Consider the following 18,586-nt stretch of genomic DNA (forward strand, 5'->3'; position numbering starts at 1 on the left):
GAGTGGACAGTGTTTGACAGCTTGCGTGAGCCCAAGTAGCTTTAAAGCGATATCACGAGCTCCTGTCAAAATCTAGCAGTGAGCCTAACTACACACAAGCAAAAGGCTATGAAACAACATCAACAGTAGCCTATATGTTACACAATATCCTTGCTAATGCGCTAACTGGCATTTATTTGAAATGTTATCAGCAAAGTTGTAAGGTGAAAACTTTATAATAGCCATTTCTTAATATTTTAAAAGCCATTTCTTAATATTTTTTTTCTGAAACCTTCTGCTGCTTTGTAAACAATGAACATCAAATAGGTTTTTGAAAAGAGAATTTATCAGCTGCTTGAATTGGTGTGAGTGAGAGCTGCTGCCCAGTCCAGTCACTAGCGGAACAGTCAGGTGCTGGACGTCCGTCCCCTCAGCTGCCCAGCATCCCTCAGCTGCACAGCGCCCCCAGGCGATGCTCAACAAATTACAGGCTGCCTTTACAACTCTCACTTCATCCAGTGCCACCAATGAATCAGGTCTTCACTGTTCTCAGGTGTCCTTTCGGTTCATCAGTGTAAAGTTAATAATCAACACTGTATGATCCATATCAGGCCATATCATGAACTTTGCTCTGGAATTGTTCTTTTGTGTTCGTCTCTGATCGGCTGCAACAGAGCTAAAGGTAAAGAGAATTCTATTTGTATTTTAAGTTTTACATATTACAATACATGTATCTTCTAGCATGACTGTGGTGCACATCATGTATGTAAACATGTTTTGTATAACTTCAAACTATAGTGCTGAAACCCGCTTCAAAATATATGCGTCATATTACCAAAGGTCCAATACTGTTAACAATTTTAATAAAAAGTTTAATGAAATCAAAGCCAAATTAAAAAAAAACAGGAGGAAGCAAGGAAATCAAGTTATGTAACATCTCACAAATATAGAATCAGATACATTCTGGAAAGTTCATGTAGAAAAATTCCATTATTTGAATTGGATACCTATAACTAATTACTGCAAAGGCTTTTTGCTAAATAAACATAGTATGTTATCTCTCCAATCTGTCCATGGTTAAAGCACAGTCTTGACAAGTCAGGACAAATCAGTGTTTTCACCAGCGACACTTACCATGTTATTCTCTCATGATTACAGCCAGAGGTGAGACTGTAGTGTGTCACAAATTATAAATTCAGCCATTCTCTTCACCTGCTGGCAAAACATACATTTTAAATTTCTTTTGACTCTGAGGAAGACGCAGTGCATTGAAACGTCAGTCGATTGTGCACCATAATAAAACAAGTTTAAAAGTTCTCTGAGTGCTCCGGTCATCCCTGGGTTTAGTCAGCCAGTTTCTCATACATTTCAAGTACAGTATGAAACACATATTAGACAGTTATTTTCGAATTTTAGAGCAACGTCTTAATGCAGACCAATGTTATGCTACATTGATTTAATGTTTAATTCATTCCTGCATAGGTCGGCATAGTTTTTCACAGCACTATTACAACTTCATTCAAATCCTTTTTTTCTTTATAATTCTTTTTCAAGGCACCTTTGTAAAATGTTTTGATGTCCAGCTGAGATTAGTGATGGCGGCCAGTGCATCAATCCCTCGTAAGTCTCTCCTCCTCTCTCTGCTTTTGTATTTTTAACCTGCTTTCCATTATCATATGCGTGTTCAAACATTAAACGATATGCTTCTGTATACAGTACAGTACTGTACATGGGCAAAAGCACACATGAAAGTACATCAGTTCCTTCTGAATAATTATCATTAATCTGAACAACTGACCATTGGTTTGCCATGATATTCGTATACAAGTCACAAGACAACAAAGATAAAGAAACAAACTGACATAGATAAAGGCACAATATGCGCAGACACGCAGGAGATTTCATTTCATTGCATTTTCATTCATTCGAGTCCGTAATCACTTTTTTGTGTAACACTAATTACATCTATCTCTCTTTCTCTCTCTCTCTCTCTCTCTCTCTCTCTCTCTCTCTCTCTATCTCCCCCTCTCAGCATATCCCCCTGAGATCAGACTTGTCCTGCTGGGGTCTGTAGATGAAGGGAAGAGATCCGCTGGAAACACCATCCTGGGAAGAGAGGAGTTTAGCTCTCAGAAAACTGCTGAATGTGTGACAAAACATGGATGGGTGGGACCAAGACAGGTCACTGTTATTAACACACCAGGCTGGGGCAGAGAGCAGCGTCTTTCTCAAACCCCTGTGAATGTTAGACAGCAGCTTTTGCAGAGTGTGTTTCCTCCAGGAGCCCATGCTCTCATCTTGGTCATACGGGCAGACAGGAATTTCACAGAGTCCAACAGGGTAGCACTGCAAGATCATATGGAGCTTCTTGGGGAGAGGGTGTGGGATCACACCATTGTGCTGTTTACATGTGTAGACTGGCTGGGTGATGCCCCCATTGAGAAGTTCATTACTAGTGAGGGCATGCCCCTCCAGTGGGTTGTAGAGAAAAGTAGCTATAAGTATTATTGCATCAATAATAGCGACAGAGCAGATACCACCCAGGTCTCAAGGCTGCTTGAGATGATAGAGATGGTGGTGGCAGGAAACCAAGGCCATTTTGAACTTGACAGAGAGACATGTGAGAGAGAGAAAGAACGTGCAGAGGATCAGAAGAAGGCAATACAAGTGATGCAACAGAGGGCCCTGGAAATGAGGAAGAGTTGGCACACTCAACCGCCAATCATGAGACGTCAGAGTTATCTTCTGAACCCTCCTAAAAGTGAGTTTGCACTCAATATCTCAATTAGTTTTCCTGTAGCATTACACATATACTGTACAATATACAATAATACACACACATACACACACACACACACTATTATTATATTATTTGGTTTATTTGGTTACACTTTACTTGAAGGTATACATAAGAGTGACATGACACTGTCATGAATGTATCATAAACATTCATGTCACTATGTAGATACCTTCAAGTAAAGTGTTACCAATTATGTGTATATATATATATATATATATATATATATAGATAGATAGATAGATACTTTATTGATCACCAAGGGGAAATTCAAATATATATATATATATATAAATTCCACTTAAACTACCTTGGCTACTGTTTTCAAAATATCTGTATACTGTTATCAATGTATAATTCATCATACTTTAAGTGTCATTTTGAATTTTGAATTTGATTTCCTAAATTTAATTTGAGTCATATTATTCCTCATCTCTTGTGTTCAATTAGTGTCAGGAGGAACATATGCTGATATCAAGGACATGAAAATTGAGGTATCTGCAGAGGAACCTGGAGCTTATTTAACGCCACCCCTTACACCCTTTACCGACAGATGTGATAGTATGTCCCCACCACCTTCAAGTGAGTTTGCATTTATGCTTCTTTTCTCTAAAAAAAACTATTTTCTCACGATTGGCATATTTGAAAGCTATTTTTAGATGTTTTTAGTTCCAATTGTTTAGTAGGGACAAAAGAATGTGGATAAATGTAGTATTGACCTAGCAAGCCAACCAACCAACCAAGCCAAGGTGTGAACCCTCCTGGAAATGAGTTTACAATCACTATCTTAACTACTTAAGTTAATTTTCATGTACACTGCCGTTCAAAAGTTTGGGGTCACTTAGAAATTTCCATTCCACTCCATTATAGACGGAATACCAGATCAGTTGCATTGTATTTTTGTTTTTTGTTTTTTTTAATCAGGGCAGCAGTTTTCAGATTACATACACAATAGGGTTCTCCAATGTTTTCTCAGTTAGTCCTTTACAATGATATCAGATTAGTAAACAGAATGTGCCTTTGGAATATTGGATGAATGGTTGCTGATAATGGTCAATATAGACATTGCATTAAAGCCATTTTTTTCTACAACATTTACATTTACAACATGAATGATGAAAACAAGGACATTTAAGTGACTCCGGTAGTGTATGTTTCTACAAAATAAGTATAAGTATATATACTCTTTTGATCCTGTGAGGGAAATTTGGTCTCTGCATTTATCCCAATCCGTGAATTAGTGAAACAAACTCAGCACACAGTGAACACACAGTGAGGTGAAGCACACACTAATCCCGGCGTAGTGAGCTGCCTGCAACAACAGCTGTGCTCAGGGAGCAGTGAGTGGTTAGATGCCTTGCTCAAGGGCACTTCAGCCGTGCCTACTGGTCGGGGTTCAAACCGGCAACCCTCCGGTTACAAGTCCGAAGCGCTAACCAGTAGGCCACGGCTGCCCCAATACTGATTGCGCACACATACATATACAATACAGTATATATTTTTCTATATATTAGAGATTAATAATCTAGGTTAAAACTTTGTTATGACATCCCTGCTCCTAAAAGATATAAAAAAGAAAGAAAATCTTTACTTTAAGTACTTTAACACACACACACACACACACACACACACACACACACACACACACACACACACACACACACACACACACACACACACACACACACACACACACACACACACACACACATATGCCAAACTGGCTACTGTACTTTATTCAAGGTCTATCAATGTATATATAAATCATCATACTGTATATGGCATCATAAACCTTTACTATTTTGAACTTGATTTTTTAAAATTTAATTCAAGCCATATTATTCCTAATCTCTAATTAGTGTCAGGAGGAACCCATTTTTTTCTGTCTACTGGAGAACATGGGGATTTAACACAACACCCTACACCCTCTTCTTACCACAACCAGAGTAAGCATAGAATAGGTACAGTATGTATGTATGTTATTTACTTATTGGGTGCGGTATGTTTTTTTGTCATAATTTTCATAATTCACATTACTGCTTTATTATTTCACAAAATCTGGTATAGTGGGTCAAATTTGACAGAATCAGTGGCATAGCTTATGTATTACAGGCCTGTTTATGGAGCAACCTGCATGTTAATAGAGAAAACCAAATCTCCTGTCTCTTCAATGCAAAAATGAAAGTATTTGATATGTGTATTTTCAAAAATACCTGAAGTGGATAAATGCATTGCTATGAGTTCATTTGTAAATTATAGTGGGTATTATAGTAGGTAACCCTTAAATATCAATGATAATCAGTAGTATGTGCTCGCTAGACAGTGTGCCAATATCTCATGAAAAGCAAAAATAATAAAATAAGAAAGCAAATAAAATAAATTAAAATAGGCAAGCAAGACATATATTAGGACTATTAGGTTAGAACTGTGTTATACCACTGCTTTTTCTTTTTTATTAACAAAACGAGACTTCACAATTCCATTGAGTACAAACAATGAAAACAGGGCACAAGCATTGCCAATTGCTGTTTTTAAATATGTTTTATGTTAAATCACATAAGTGACTCGTTGATTATTAAAGTATATTGTTGTATATACAGTTTAATAATTCATGTAAATTATGAATATCCAGACTTGGCAGTGCAAAGGAGAGTTTGATTATCTGAGAATGTTGATCCCTGGTCCCTGGTTGGAGCGTGCACTTCTGTCTCTGTCTACACATGTGGTGTAAAAGTATGCTTAAGAAAATGTCAATCAGAAATGCTCCTTTCTCTATTCACAGGTCCAAAACTTGTCCCTTCATATGACCAACACAGTTGCTCACCTGGGGATGATCCCATATTATCTTGTCACTTTCCCTCTAAAACCAATGCTGTTGTCATGGAGATCAGGTGGTTTAAAGGCACAGACTGTATCTACCTGTATAAAGATGGCCAGGAGAGAGAGGGGAGGGGCTATGAGGGCAGAGTAAGTCTCAGCAAGGGAAAGCTGAAGAAGGGGAGCATAAATCTGACACTGAGAAAAATCCAGCAAAACGACATTGGAAACTATGTCTGCCAAATCCTCCATGAGCACGGCTATGAGTGTGCCTTTCGGATAAACTACAGTCCCTACAGTAAGTGTATAATAATTGCCATGTTATATTGTTGTAACTCTTAAAAATAAGGAAACTTAAAGTGATGATACTAATTTGAGTTTTGGTTTAACTTTTGTCCAGACAACAAATTTGTCATCTATCCAGGTAAGTACACAATGTTTATAAGTAAAAAGAAATATCTCACTATTTTATTACCAAATATAGAGACAATCAGGCCTTCTTGAAATAATTTTCTTGTCAATTATAACAAACCTGCATAGACTATGGTACTATGAAGTTCATAAATTTGTTTTAGAACCATTTAATGCAGTCATGAGTTTTATCCACAACACATTGGCACGTCCAAGAAATATGGAAGAGAGCACATACTGTTATGCACAGAAAACAAAACAAAATGCACTGAATTTACTGTTTTGCTTTTCTATATTTATATTTTGGGGACAAAAAGATGAATGCACTTCTCACTTAGTGGACAAAATGTGTTAGGGCGTTACATTGTTTAGTAACATAGAATGCGAGAAAATAAATTCTTAAGCGATTGTTTAAAGATGTTTTTTTTTTCACGATGGAGGACCACACATTGCTGATGAAGACAGGGTGAAAATGGAGGCATCTACCCAGGACCTTGGTAAGAAATAGCAGTAGTAATTTATCTTCAAGTTTTCAGTCATAGAGTCTATGACTGTTCTGTTTCTTATTGAGTGCTCTGTCTACTAACCTGTACGCTCTGTGCAAGTAGCAACACTGTTTGCACACTTTTGCATTGATGACATTTTTCTCTCTACCATCAGAAATTAGACTTAAATAAATGATTGAATAAGTTGCTTCCTTGCTAAATCTACTAGGCTAGGTCTGTCTACTGACTTTGTCACTTTTCTTTTGTTTTTCAATAGTCTCAGGAGGACCGCAGATAGTTGATCAGGACAGGATGCAATTGGAAGCATCTACCCAAGATTCTGGTTCGTAATAATACGAGTGAACATTGCCTGCAAAATATAATTACTCTTCCTCTCTATCAGAAATTATAATTACATGCATGAAAGGCAACTTACGGTCAAAACTTACTAACATAGGCCTGTCTCCTGACTTTTGTCTCTTTTTGTCCATCCTTGACCCCCCTCTCCCCATACTGTAGGGTCCAGCGCATATTTGTCCACCTTTTGATCAGTCATGCAGAAGACCCAGATGGTCGCCCCTTTTGTAGTTGGATTTTCTTCAGTGCATGTGCTTTTACAAAGAGGAATTTTGTATGCGGTCTGAAAATGTGTTTGACTATGTCAGTTATTATATAGCTATACAATAAAAAAGATTCTGTGTACATTTCCTAATTTATCTCTTGATGTACACTACCAGACAAAAGTGTGGGGTCACTTAGAAATTTACATTCCACTCCATTATGTAAGGGATAATGGGCGTTCGGTCGACAGAAATAAATGTACGGTTGAAGTGGTAAAAGCATTGTTTTTTTAATCAGGGCAGCAGTTTTCAGATTACATTATGTGCTTGCATAATTGCAAAAGGGTTCTCCAATGTTTTCTCAGTTAACCTTTTAAAATAATATCAGATTAGTAAACAGAATGTGCTTTTGGAACATTGGAAGAATGGTTGCTGATAATGGCCAATGTAGATATTGCATTAAAGATCAGCCATTTCTTTTCTACAACAGTCGAGAACCCTTTTGCAATGTAAGCATATACTGTAATCTAAAAACTGCTGCCCTGATTAAAAAAACAATGGAACTGATCTCAGCTGTTCTGTCTATAATGGAGTGGAATGGAAACCTTTAAGTGACCCCAAACTTTTGACCAGTAGTGTATATGAATATTGCTTTGGCTAGACAAATGCAAATTTGTCTTGTTTGTTTGATTACTTTTGAATTTGAATTCAAATAAAAAAAATATTTAAAACTTAAGCTTGCCTTTGACTGTTTTACTGAAGTTCATCATCCAGAGATTGGTGTTCTATGAATTACTTTAGTGCAATGAAGACTACAGTGCACCAAACAGACATCAAACTTGTCATTTGAGGGATAAAAATTTATATTATAAATGCCTTGGCACATTTATTGACAATGCATCTCTAATCAGTTTGAATGGATTGATTTAACTAGGAAGGTCTCTGGAAATGAATTTCTCAAAATGTAAATGTATGCTTGATTGCCCCATCAATAAACTAGCAAATAATGATATCCCAGCTTGTTCTCACTATGCCAGAGACAGTTTCTTTCATTAGGCAAGTTTACATAGACATTTTTTCAATCAGATTCAAATTAATCTGATTAAAAGGTTATTCCACCATTTGGGGAATTATACTCATTTCCCACCTCCTTAAACAATTGATTTTTACCTTTCTCCAGTTCATCCAGGCGTTCTCTGAGTCTGGCGATACCGCTTTTAGCTCCAGCCTAGCATAGATAGATAGCTACATAGATAGCTGCTCTTAAAATAACATATAAAGTATATATATGCTCCTTGTTGGTGCCCTCCCCCCAATTCCAATCCTTCCCCACCTTTTTTATGCAGCCCTTGCCACTTAATCTACTAAACCCCTCTTCTACTGCACTTTTACCCCCCCCCCATTAATGCACAAATAGGCTGACACCAGACATAATTTCACTGCATTTCTTACTTCCAGTAACTATATGCATGTGACAATAAACTTCCTTGTATCCTTGTATCCTTGTAAAGAACTTGCCATGGACTTCTGACCAGGTTTCTCTTGGTCAGTGGCGTAATGCGTTTTAGGTATACGATAGCAATTTTCTAGACGACGCACCAGATCCCCTCCTTAGGTCGCTAATTGCCACACCCCTTGGCGCGTTGCTCAAAAAAAGACACATGTAAAATACAAATACATTTTGCGCTGGGAAAATAACCCATTTTCCGCCATGCACCAGGGCGAAAAATAGGGCCCTTGGGCGGTAAAATCTGATGAATGTGGAGTGGGAAGACGAAATGGCTGTTACGCATTTGAGTGGAGAGAGAGGCTCCCACCGTAAACCCCAGGAAGTAGCAACGCCAGAGACTTTCTAATGAGGAGACATAGCACTCAAAAAACCCTCCATAGAAATGCATGGGGCTAGTTTGTAACGGCCGTTACTACACATATCACACCCCTTCCTCGGCAAAACGTCGACTTGTAAATACATTGAGCCAATCATGTGGTGTGATGTGAATACATTGAGCCAATCATATGGTGTGTTGTGAAGACATCGAGGCAATCATGTGTTGTGATCTCGCCGCTGGAGCAAGATTGGTGTCGTGAAGCCTTGCGCACGCGCATTTCTGCCGAAATGGATGCCCGATGAGTGCCCAAAAAACGTTGTCATATGGCCGCCGAGTGGAGGGACTTGCCTAAAAGGACTTTGGCAACACTACGGGTTGAGTGTGCTCGAATCCTGGAGGGGGCAGGAGTGCCTGAAAGGGTGTATGCCTGCTGGGCGGTGCCCACAACCCAGTGAGATAGCCGAGACTTCGACAGGCATCTAACTGCTGCTGAAATAGCAAGAGACTGCAGCTCAACAGACTGAGACAAATGAAAGTCAGACAGGGCTTTGGGCAAGTCAGACAGGGCTTTGGGCAAAAAGGCTGGGCTGGGGTGAAGAACCGTTCGACCCATCAGGTGAAAATGTGTACAACAGTCACTGTGGACAGACATGGAGCGCATGGAGTCTGCTTATCCCCCTGGCCCACGAGATGGCCAGAAGGAAATCCGTTTTAAGAGAGAGCCACTTCAGGTCTGCATTGCCGAGAGGCTCAAATGGCGGATACTGCAGAGCCTCAAGGACAAGGTCCAAGTCCCAGGGCGGTACCAGAGGGCCAGCGCTCGACGTTGTGAGCCACTGTGTGTGCACCCTTAAGGTATCGAGAGATCAAAGAGCAGCCCTCCTTGCTATTCCCCGATACGGACTAGCTGCCTTGATAGTTGCCATAGCTTGATAGCTGTGTGGTGAGCCTGACACCATGCTGCAAACACTCTGTACGTGTAAGCCGCTTTAGTAGAAGGGGCTCGGACCTCCTGCATTGTCTTCACAATAGCCTTTGGTAGGGCCAAGAGCCAGTCCCTCTCAGGCAGGCCCGGAGTGGCTAATCGGGAGCTTCGGGAGGATTCCCGCTGGGCTGTTGTATCATGTCTGAATATCATGAGCTTAAATATATTGTTTCAGAAGTTAATTTGCCGTGCCCTCGCGGCACTTCAGTAGCCTGGGCTGTGTGGTCGCAGTCCCTTACTCACAATTTCCCAAATATTAAAAAAAGTTGCAACCAAGTCTTTATTTGCAATAATTAAGGGGAGTATATGAGCGGTGGCCCCTCCTCCAGTGGCACGGCCCTGACAAACTGCCATACATGCAGGGGAGACGTACAGGCTAATAATAACTCATTTGACTATCGTTTTATCTATCCTCTATTACTAACCTTTACTAATGTCAGGACCCCAGATCTCTAGCCCTCAAATTAAAATAGCATCAAAACATCTAACGGTCAGTTTTCAGTGAGCAAGCAGCACTTTTGAGAGAAACTAGTGGAGCATTCAAATTGGGCAGAAACAGGAGAGAAAGTGCGCATTTACAGGGCTAGTCACTGTTATGTGCTAGCCTATAAGCTATCTTGCCTAGGTCGGGTAGGTGACACTATGTGCAGAAATAAAATGGCCCGGAATTGGTTGGAGTATTCAAGTCACATTTTTTTCTTCTGAAGTTTATGAATGAAATTACAGGTCATTTCCAGATTCCACTCTGATGCATACAGTAGGTTCTCGTGCAAGAACAAAGCAAGCAAGATCAAAAATGTCAAATTAGCAACTGATCATTACATGATTCCATTGCCATCAACAGGATGATTATTAATATTGGTTGGCATTAATATTATCCTTATATTTACTCCTGTCCTGTGAAGACGAATCCCATCACCCCCTTACCTTTCTCTCTTACAGACAGTGTAGTTACTACAAAAACCCCAGCCCCCATTTATAATTTACATTCTTATTATTAAATGTACATACTTATCTAATGAAGTATGTGCAATTAATCATGATTAACATTTTAAAAAGACAGATAAAAAGACAGCATAGTGTACATATTACTTCAAAGATTAGAAGCACAAGTATGCCCAACTTTCTGTAGTGTAAACACACCAAACAGATTTTGTTTTAATGGTCAAACATTTTTACAGTCAGTCTTTGTAAAATTATATATTGCAGATAAATCTCATATGTCTGTTGTCAAACAATGTCTGGAAAAGTATTCTTCTATAGGCCTAATTCTAAAAATATTAGGACAGGGTGCTTGTGCATGTCTTGAAAGTCTGGAAAAGTATAGAATTATGAAATATTGTTTTACAGACCTGGAAAAGTATGGACATTTTTGGGACAGTTTAAAAAAAAAAATAACTTTGGAAGTTTTGTTTACAGTATTATACATATAAAAAAGCAAAACATATACACACATGTATTAAAGGTTGAAGTTCAAAACCCAAACACACACACACACACACTTGTTTTGCAAAACTACAAAAAGTAGCATCATTATTTTTTTTTTCCTTTGGAGGAGTACTCGGAAGAGAACATTTTTTGTTCCAATGTGTATCGCATATGTCATGTTAACATCACTGTTAATGATGCTCTGAACAGAATGTATGGCTCCTTTTGCCAATTATTTTAATTTAGCCTGCAGTTCTCGCCTCTGACTCTCTACTCTCATCCTTCTCTCATCCGCCCTCTCTGTCTCCTCCTTCCTCATGTTTTCTAACTTAGATATTGTGTCACTGTCTAGTTGATAATGGATGCCTCCATCTCCTGTCACCATATGCTCAATCTTCTGTAGCAGTTCTGTCACCTGACTGCTTTCCCTCCTCTTCTTGTGGCTGAGCACATGATACCTGTCCCCACATTTCTCAACTAACCACTGGAGAGGCTTGCCTTCACTCTCAATGTACTGTTCAATTGTTATATCTCCCAACCACTCCTCACATGTGAACAGCACCATGCAGTGCTTCCAGGCCTTCTCACTGAGAAGTTCCAGGTGTTCTTGAATGGCTCTGCGGCTTGCTTCAGTGAATTTCAATACCACACTTACAAGCACAAGAAAAACATGAGGTCCCGGAGGACACATAGACAAACTGAGCATAATCTCTTGTTTAGTCAGTTCAGGAGTGTCTATCAGAAGTTGTTCCTTTTCCCAGTCTGATGCTCTGATCACAGTTAAGCGTCTTCCTGCTACACGAGCTTCTTTCTTCATGCTCTGTACACTCTGCTTGGTGTGGAAGGCCTCACTGCCCAAGATGCTGTTTCCAGCTGCCGTCTTTCCAGATCCTCTGTGTCCCAGCAGCATGATTCGGAACTCTTGTAGGGGAATATCTGTTAGGAAGGACCCTTGCACAAAACAGATTTAATCAGGGGGATTTGGTGTATGCAAAGAAAAACATGCACCTGAATTACAAAAAAATCCACATTTTGCCTTAATGATGCAAGTGTTCTGATTGATATGGAAAAAGTAAAAAATATCCAGTAAGATCATGGATTAAGAGGTTGAATATATGAGGACAGAACAGTTAGATGTAAGCATTTCAGCTGAACTCACTTGTCTGATTCGTTGCTGTAGTTGTCTCCTTTCTTGGCTTGTCCCTGATTGTTATCTTTTCCAGGCCTTCGCACATCTTCAGCTCCTCCCAGAGTTTTCTTACCTTATTCTCTCTTTCTTTTGCTCTCTCCACCTGTCCCTTTTTCTTTGCTTGTACTTCCTGTAATACCTCTCCCTCCATCTCATAATGAGACCCTCCATTTTGTTCAACCGTGCTGTCAGCAACTTTTAGAAGCTCCTCGACATAAGAATAATCTGATTTATTCTTATTATCCAGGACACAGCACCTGTTCCCACATTTTTCTACCAGCCAATGGAGGGCTTTCCCTTCTCTTTCAATATACTGCTTAATGGGCAGATTATCCAGTCCACGCACACATTTCAACACAACAAGTGTGTGCTCCCACACTCTTGCACCAAGGAGATCCATGTGATCCTGCACTGCTCTTCGATTTAACTCTGTGAATGTCTCACCCACACGTATAACCAAGACCAGAACATGAGGTCCTGGGTCACAGTGGGACACACTGAGTATGATCTCCTGTCTGGTGAGTTCAGGAGTGTCACTAAGACGCTGCTCTCGTCCCCAGCCAGGGGTGTTCACTATGGTGATATGCCTCCCTGACACCCAACGTTGCTTCTTCACTGCCTGGAGGGCATTTTCTGAATCAAACTCCCGGCTGCTCAACAAACCATTCCCTACAGAAGACATCCCTGCATTTGAGTGACCAAGCAAAAGAATCCTCAGATCTTTAGAAACCCCTGGGAATGGAACCATGTAGTATATAAGTAGCATGCAGATGAAAGAGAAATTAGACGTCCTTAATGGAGTCATCTATTTGATATTGAATTAGGTACTGCTTTCAAGGAGCACACACTTTTATGATCATCTAGTGGGTGCTTTCTAAGCTATTTATCTTACCTAATGGGAACAGAAAATAGCACAACAGGAATGACACAATTCAAAAGGGTATATAGTCTTCATAGTGGATCCTAATAGAATACTTAATAATATATACTTCATACTGATACGCAAAGGATGTGGGTGTCATATGCAGGGCTTTTCTGTGATTGGCTAACAATAACAGTATTTTAGACAGGAGAAATGGACTCACGTGTAGGTATGGATTTCACAGTCTCTGTACTTGTCTCAGCATCACCTCCTGTCGGTACATCCCTTTTCTCCTGAAACTTATTCTTCATCTGTTCCGCTTTCTTGGTCTCTACAGTTTGTCTCTCCTCCACTGCCCTCAGTACTGTTCCATCTATTTCATAAGGATGGCCGCTATTCCCAACTACCGTCTCTTCTACTTTGCGAAACAGTTCTGAAACCTGAACTTTAGTAGTCTCATTGCTGAAGACATGATACCTGTTCCCACATTTCTCAGCAAGCCACTGGAGAGGTTTGCCCTCACTCTCGATGTACTGCTCAATGCTTCTCTCCCCAAGCCAGTCTCCATGAGTAAACAGCACTATGGTGTGACTCCACACTCTCTCACCTAGAAGCTCTGCATGTTCCTGTACTGCTCTCCTGCTAGTCTCTGTGAACTTCATGCCTGCACGTATGACTAGGAGGACTGAGTGGGGTCCTGGAGGACACAAAGACACGCTGAGAGTAATTTCTTCTTTCATGAGCTCAGACGTGTCTTTAAGAAGTTGGTCCTTTCCCCAGCCTGGAGCTTTAATAATAGTGACATGTCTGTCATCTACGTCTCCCTCTCCTTTCACTCGCTGGACTGTTTTCTTACTGTAGAAGTGCTGTCCCCCTAGGATGGTATTTCCTGCTGAACTCTTCCCTGCATTTCTAAAACCCAGAATCACAAGTCTCATGTCTGATGGCATGATGGGAGATTCCTTGAAAAAAAAGGAGAGAATGATAAAGGCTAATTATTAATGAGGTCAAATATTAGAATGTAGCCGGCTGGCTAACACTGGCACATTTACAGAAATGTTGATTACAGTTTTTTTCAATCGCTAACAAGCGCTTACCCATACTTCAGATACTTTTTCTAAACTCTTAACACAGACTCACACCTACAAAACACAACTGGCCAAATGGATAATTTTCTTCTCAAAAACACATTTTGTTAAATATACTACTAACACATCTTTCTCTGCACACACTAACTTTACCAAAACACTGGAAATCTGACTCAAAATGAAATTATTCTGTGAAAGAATAACACTTGTTTTCACTTCACAAGGTATGCAGTCAATCAAAGTACACCAGGTTTCAAAATACTGGCTATTTTTGACATTACAAAAACTGCATAGACTTTTATGTTTCAGTTTTACAGGTATTTGCATGCAATTTTTACACTAAATGTCTTGGTTGGGAACTGTATGTCCACATGTTACGTTCACATTCAAAAGTTTTGAAGTTTTCAGTTTTGTTTTCCTTTACTGTTTCCTACAGTAGAAATACTGTTTACAGTATTGTAACGATTTGATAGTGACACACATAGTTGTCCAATCAAAGGTTTAATGCGGAAGCAGGAATCAGCCAAACACATAGGCCAAGACCAAAACTCCATTACATAGGAAACACAAGGGAAGTCAATAAAACAAGCACGATACACGAACAGAGTTGTCACATACAATACACCGGGTAAAACACATGAGGTAAAACCTAAAGAAAGACTACACAAGCTAACACGTACATGACAAGGAAAACGCAATTACACTAACTAAAACCGACATTACACAAACCAGCATTCACACACACTGCATTCTGGGAGGCTAGCACTCAGTCCAAAAGGCACCGACGTTACAGTATGATAGAACAGAAACAGTTTTGCAGTATTGCAATGCTTACAGTGAACAATATATCCATGAAACACACAAGCATTCTGAACAAAAAAAAACAACAGCAAAAAGCCCAGATAAAAAGGGGGGAGCTAAAAAAGCACAAAATTACTGTATCTAATCTCTGCGATCTTCAGGCCACATGTTTTCATCAACATCGCATTGATTGGTCAATGATAGTACAGTTAGAACAGATAGAGATAGAACAGTTCTTGCAGCCAAATGGAATGCCACTGCCACACATTCTTACACCTCCACCTGCCCTCTTCTTGGGCCTGCTCTTCTCCCTGGCCCTGCTCCTCTCACTGCTCCTGCATCTCTCACTGCATCTCTCACTGGGCCTGCTCTTCTCCCTGGGCCCCTTGCTCTTATTATTCCTTGTCCAGATATTACAGTGTTTGTCTTTTTCTGTTTCTAAAAACATTACTCCTCAAAGTCCTCATTTTACTGTGTCAGTGTAATAGAACAAAATAACCCCTGCCACTGAGTCTAAGCCAGACTGGAATCAGCTGTGGTTGGCCCAATTTACCCAACATAAATCAGTTGTGTGTCAATTATTGAATTGTTTTTTTTATCAGCTGAGATGTATTGTTTTTGAACGGATATCATTGCGGAAGCAGAGGTTTTTATACTGTATCTAAGGTTTGGAATATTGTTTTTACTATTGTGGGATGTTGTGTGTTAACATTCGTAAATACTGCAAAAACAATCCATAATTTTGTTGGGAGGTATAGCTTGTCTGTTAAGAAAATGTAAGCATTGTGGAAATGTGTTCACTGACTGCATATCATGTGCAAACGACATGAAATGTGTGAATGGTATGGCCAAAAAAGACCGATGCTGTGCTAATTGTATTTAGAGTTTTGAAATTGTGACAACTGGTTGGACAAACGCTTGTTAGCGACTGAAAAAAACTGTGATGTGTGTTGTCCTTGACTTGACTTAGATGAATAGCTTTTGCATGAATAGAGCAAATTAAATGGCCTAACCCTACAAATGAGGAATGTCTTTTGGTATTATATGTGTTTGGATGTGACTTGGTTGTTCTTAAACCTCTGATGTCAATGAACATTTAGTTGTTGGTGAAGAACATGTTTGTATTTGAGGACATCATTTTTAAACATGACTAAGAGCTTTTTGTGTTATCATCAGTCAGAATGAACCTTGTAATAGATGAGGGACAGAACATAATATAATATATATATATATACATAGATGGCCTCTCGTCTGATTTATAAACATGAATTTAGAATGAAATGTGTCTGGATTCTGCATAATGATTAACGGTTGTTATAGCGATATGGAACAATAAAGGTACAACTCTTGAGCAAAGTCTTAGACTGACTGGCATAGATAAGACTGGCATAGATAAGTCCAGAGAAATGAATGGTTCTCAGTAAACCACAATGACCAATATTAATTACAATAAAAGACATAGTTGAGGGAAAGACTTCTATGAACTAAGAATATCTGGATTCTAAGAATATCTATATTAAAATCTAAATATTACTACGCTCCTACAGTTTAACAAGAAAATGCCAGCAGGTAATGCTGTACCAATCTTTAGGGAATGTATATTTTTAAGATTGTTAATGCATTTCAGTTACCTTATAATTGTCATACAAAATAGTTATGAAACAAAATCTCTTTTTTATGCACATGCCTGCAATGCCCTATACATGAAGGGAAAATAGCCTATAATTGCACATGGACGCAACACAATCAAACACAAATAACACAATGAAATGGCCTTTGTTATTGTGTTGTAACTTACAAATTACATCTACATTCAGTCTACAAAATCTTAGACCTGTTTTACAAGTCATGCTCCACATTTTAACACGGTTCTTCGACTTGATCATAGTGATTTATGCCATATCATAAGATTAATAAAACTAACACACATTAGCATTGAAATCATCCTTACATTTTGCCTTGATTTCAATAGGCTGAGTTTGTTTTTATTAAATAGATTTGGTTACCTGTCATAGTCAGCAGAGCACAGAGAATAGAAGCAAAACTGAGAACATAGTTCAGGAGACTATTATTTATGTTAAACATTAACTAGTCATAAAATATCTACCTCACTATCAGGTGCCTGTGCTGCAGTTCCAATACAGTTAGTGTTCTTCTGTTTCTTATTCGGCTACTCTTCACGTGGCCCGACATCATGGTGATGGGTCATGGTTCAACACTTGCTCTATGATGGCGGTTGTTAATTCATCAGTGACAACAGGTCCTCTGAACACCACCAGGCATTCTTCACTCCGCTCCCCCTAGCGGTCCTGGTCCAACTACTCATCTCCCTGACCTTCCTCTCCCTAATCCAACTATTCATCTAAATGACATCCTCTCCCTCATCCAACTACTCTACTCATCTACCTGACCTTCCTCTCCCTCATCTGTATCGATTGAGTTTGGAATTGCGATTGGTCTCTTTTCACAGAATGACGACGCTGTCTTCAAAGTGACTAAGGTGCCATGTTGAACATGTGTTCCAGTCACCTCTTCATCTTGCTTAATAGTTCATGAGACACATGCACTATTCTATCCCACCCATAGCATTCTATTTATTTATGCACAAATGTACATAGGCTACTGTAAAGTACTTTAGCTATATTCTACCGCTCTTCATATTATTCTGTTTTTATTCTTTATATGTTAAGTGAGTGTTGTACTTTGAGAACAAAGATTAACCGGAGTCAAATTCCTTGTTTGTGTATGCAAACCTGGCCAATAAAGCTGATTCTGAAACCCTATTTAGCAAGCAGAAATGTCTCAGCCCGGTGTTTATCTTCCATTAGGAAACCATCACGTTAGCGAACGTTAGTGTCATGGTTAACTAACTTAGCTCCTGTCAGTATGGTCAGAAACAGTGGTGGAGGAAGTACTGAAACTCAGTACTTAAGTAAAAGTACAAATACACAGAGAAATATTTACTTTAGTAAAAGTACCACAATGACAACCCTACTTAAGTAAAAGTAAAAAGTACCTGCTTTTAAATGTACTTTAAGTATTAAAAGTAAAAGTATTTGCATAATTTATTTTTTGCATATTATTTATTCTCTTAATATCTATATTCTAAAAGGAAAAATCAGTATGGGCTGTGGCATTTTAATCTAGTTAGTTTCTAAGCTAGTTTTAGGTTATACTCGACTAGATAGTTTTAAGTTAATGCAATTGTGCTTACCATCTGTGGCCCATTACATTCTGACCTACAATTCTAGAGACTGTAATTCTGGTTATCTACTAGGGTGATCTGCTGAGTAATATCATTCAGCAAAACACGAGAGCCTGAAGTTTAACGGGGTAGACAAGGGAAACGTCGGGT

The 18,586-nt window shown here is 39.1% G+C and overlaps 2 protein-coding genes across 3 annotated transcripts; one reads left to right on the plus strand and one right to left on the minus strand.

Annotated features, from left to right (window-relative positions):
- The first annotated feature begins 283 nt into the window (after positions 1-283).
- LOC125305601 lies at positions 284-7,403 on the plus strand. 2 transcript variants are annotated; one of them, XM_048260445.1, is made up of 10 exons: positions 284-661; positions 1,534-1,599; positions 2,012-2,740; positions 3,227-3,358; positions 4,636-4,737; positions 5,559-5,891; positions 5,994-6,017; positions 6,445-6,501; positions 6,767-6,832; positions 7,009-7,403. In XM_048260445.1, the coding sequence occupies exons 1-10, from the start codon at positions 577-579 to the stop codon at positions 7,035-7,037; spliced, it is 1,623 nt and encodes a 540-aa protein (XP_048116402.1). In that variant the 5' UTR covers positions 284-576; the 3' UTR covers positions 7,038-7,403. The 2 variants fall into 2 exon arrangements, with proteins under 2 accessions (XP_048116402.1, XP_048116403.1); XM_048260446.1 differs by having other exon boundaries at positions 285-661; positions 4,636-4,722.
- A 3,573-nt stretch (positions 7,404-10,976) lies between these two features.
- On the minus strand, positions 10,977-17,359 carry LOC125305598 (GTPase IMAP family member 8-like). The gene is made up of 4 exons (XM_048260443.1): positions 17,339-17,359; positions 13,566-14,304; positions 12,451-13,212; positions 10,977-12,242 (listed from the first exon to the last, which is right to left on the minus strand). The coding sequence occupies exons 2-4, from the start codon at positions 14,290-14,292 to the stop codon at positions 11,524-11,526; spliced, it is 2,208 nt and encodes a 735-aa protein (XP_048116400.1). The 5' UTR covers positions 14,293-14,304; positions 17,339-17,359; the 3' UTR covers positions 10,977-11,523.
- Positions 17,360-18,586: the final 1,227 nt, after the last annotated feature.

Source organism: Alosa alosa, chromosome 13, assembly GCF_017589495.1.
Source record: "Alosa alosa isolate M-15738 ecotype Scorff River chromosome 13, AALO_Geno_1.1, whole genome shotgun sequence".
Taxonomy (NCBI): Eukaryota; Metazoa; Chordata; class Actinopteri; order Clupeiformes; family Clupeidae; genus Alosa; species Alosa alosa.

What these genes read in the sequence shown, in the direction of transcription:
- LOC125305598 (XM_048260443.1), bottom strand. Translation starts at nt 14,292, where the DNA reads ATGCCATCAGACATGAGACTTGTGATTCTGGGTTTTAGAAATGCAGGG. An exon ending in TGTGAAATCCATACCTACAC is followed by an intron (nt 13,213 to 13,565) that starts GTGAGTCCATTT and finishes TTCCATTCCCAG; the next exon opens with GGGTTTCTAAAGATCTGAGG. An exon ending in TACAGCAACGAATCAGACAA is followed by an intron (nt 12,243 to 12,450) that starts GTGAGTTCAGCT and finishes GTTTTGTGCAAG; the next exon opens with GGTCCTTCCTAACAGATATT.
- LOC125305601 (XM_048260445.1), top strand. Translation starts at nt 577, where the DNA reads ATGATCCATATCAGGCCATATCATGAACTTTGCTCTGGAATTGTTCTT. An exon ending in TATGTCCCCACCACCTTCAA is followed by an intron (nt 3,359 to 4,635) that starts GTGAGTTTGCAT and finishes ATCTCTAATTAG; the next exon opens with TGTCAGGAGGAACCCATTTT. An exon ending in AGCATCTACCCAAGATTCTG is followed by an intron (nt 6,833 to 7,008) that starts GTTCGTAATAAT and finishes CCCATACTGTAG; the next exon opens with GGTCCAGCGCATATTTGTCC.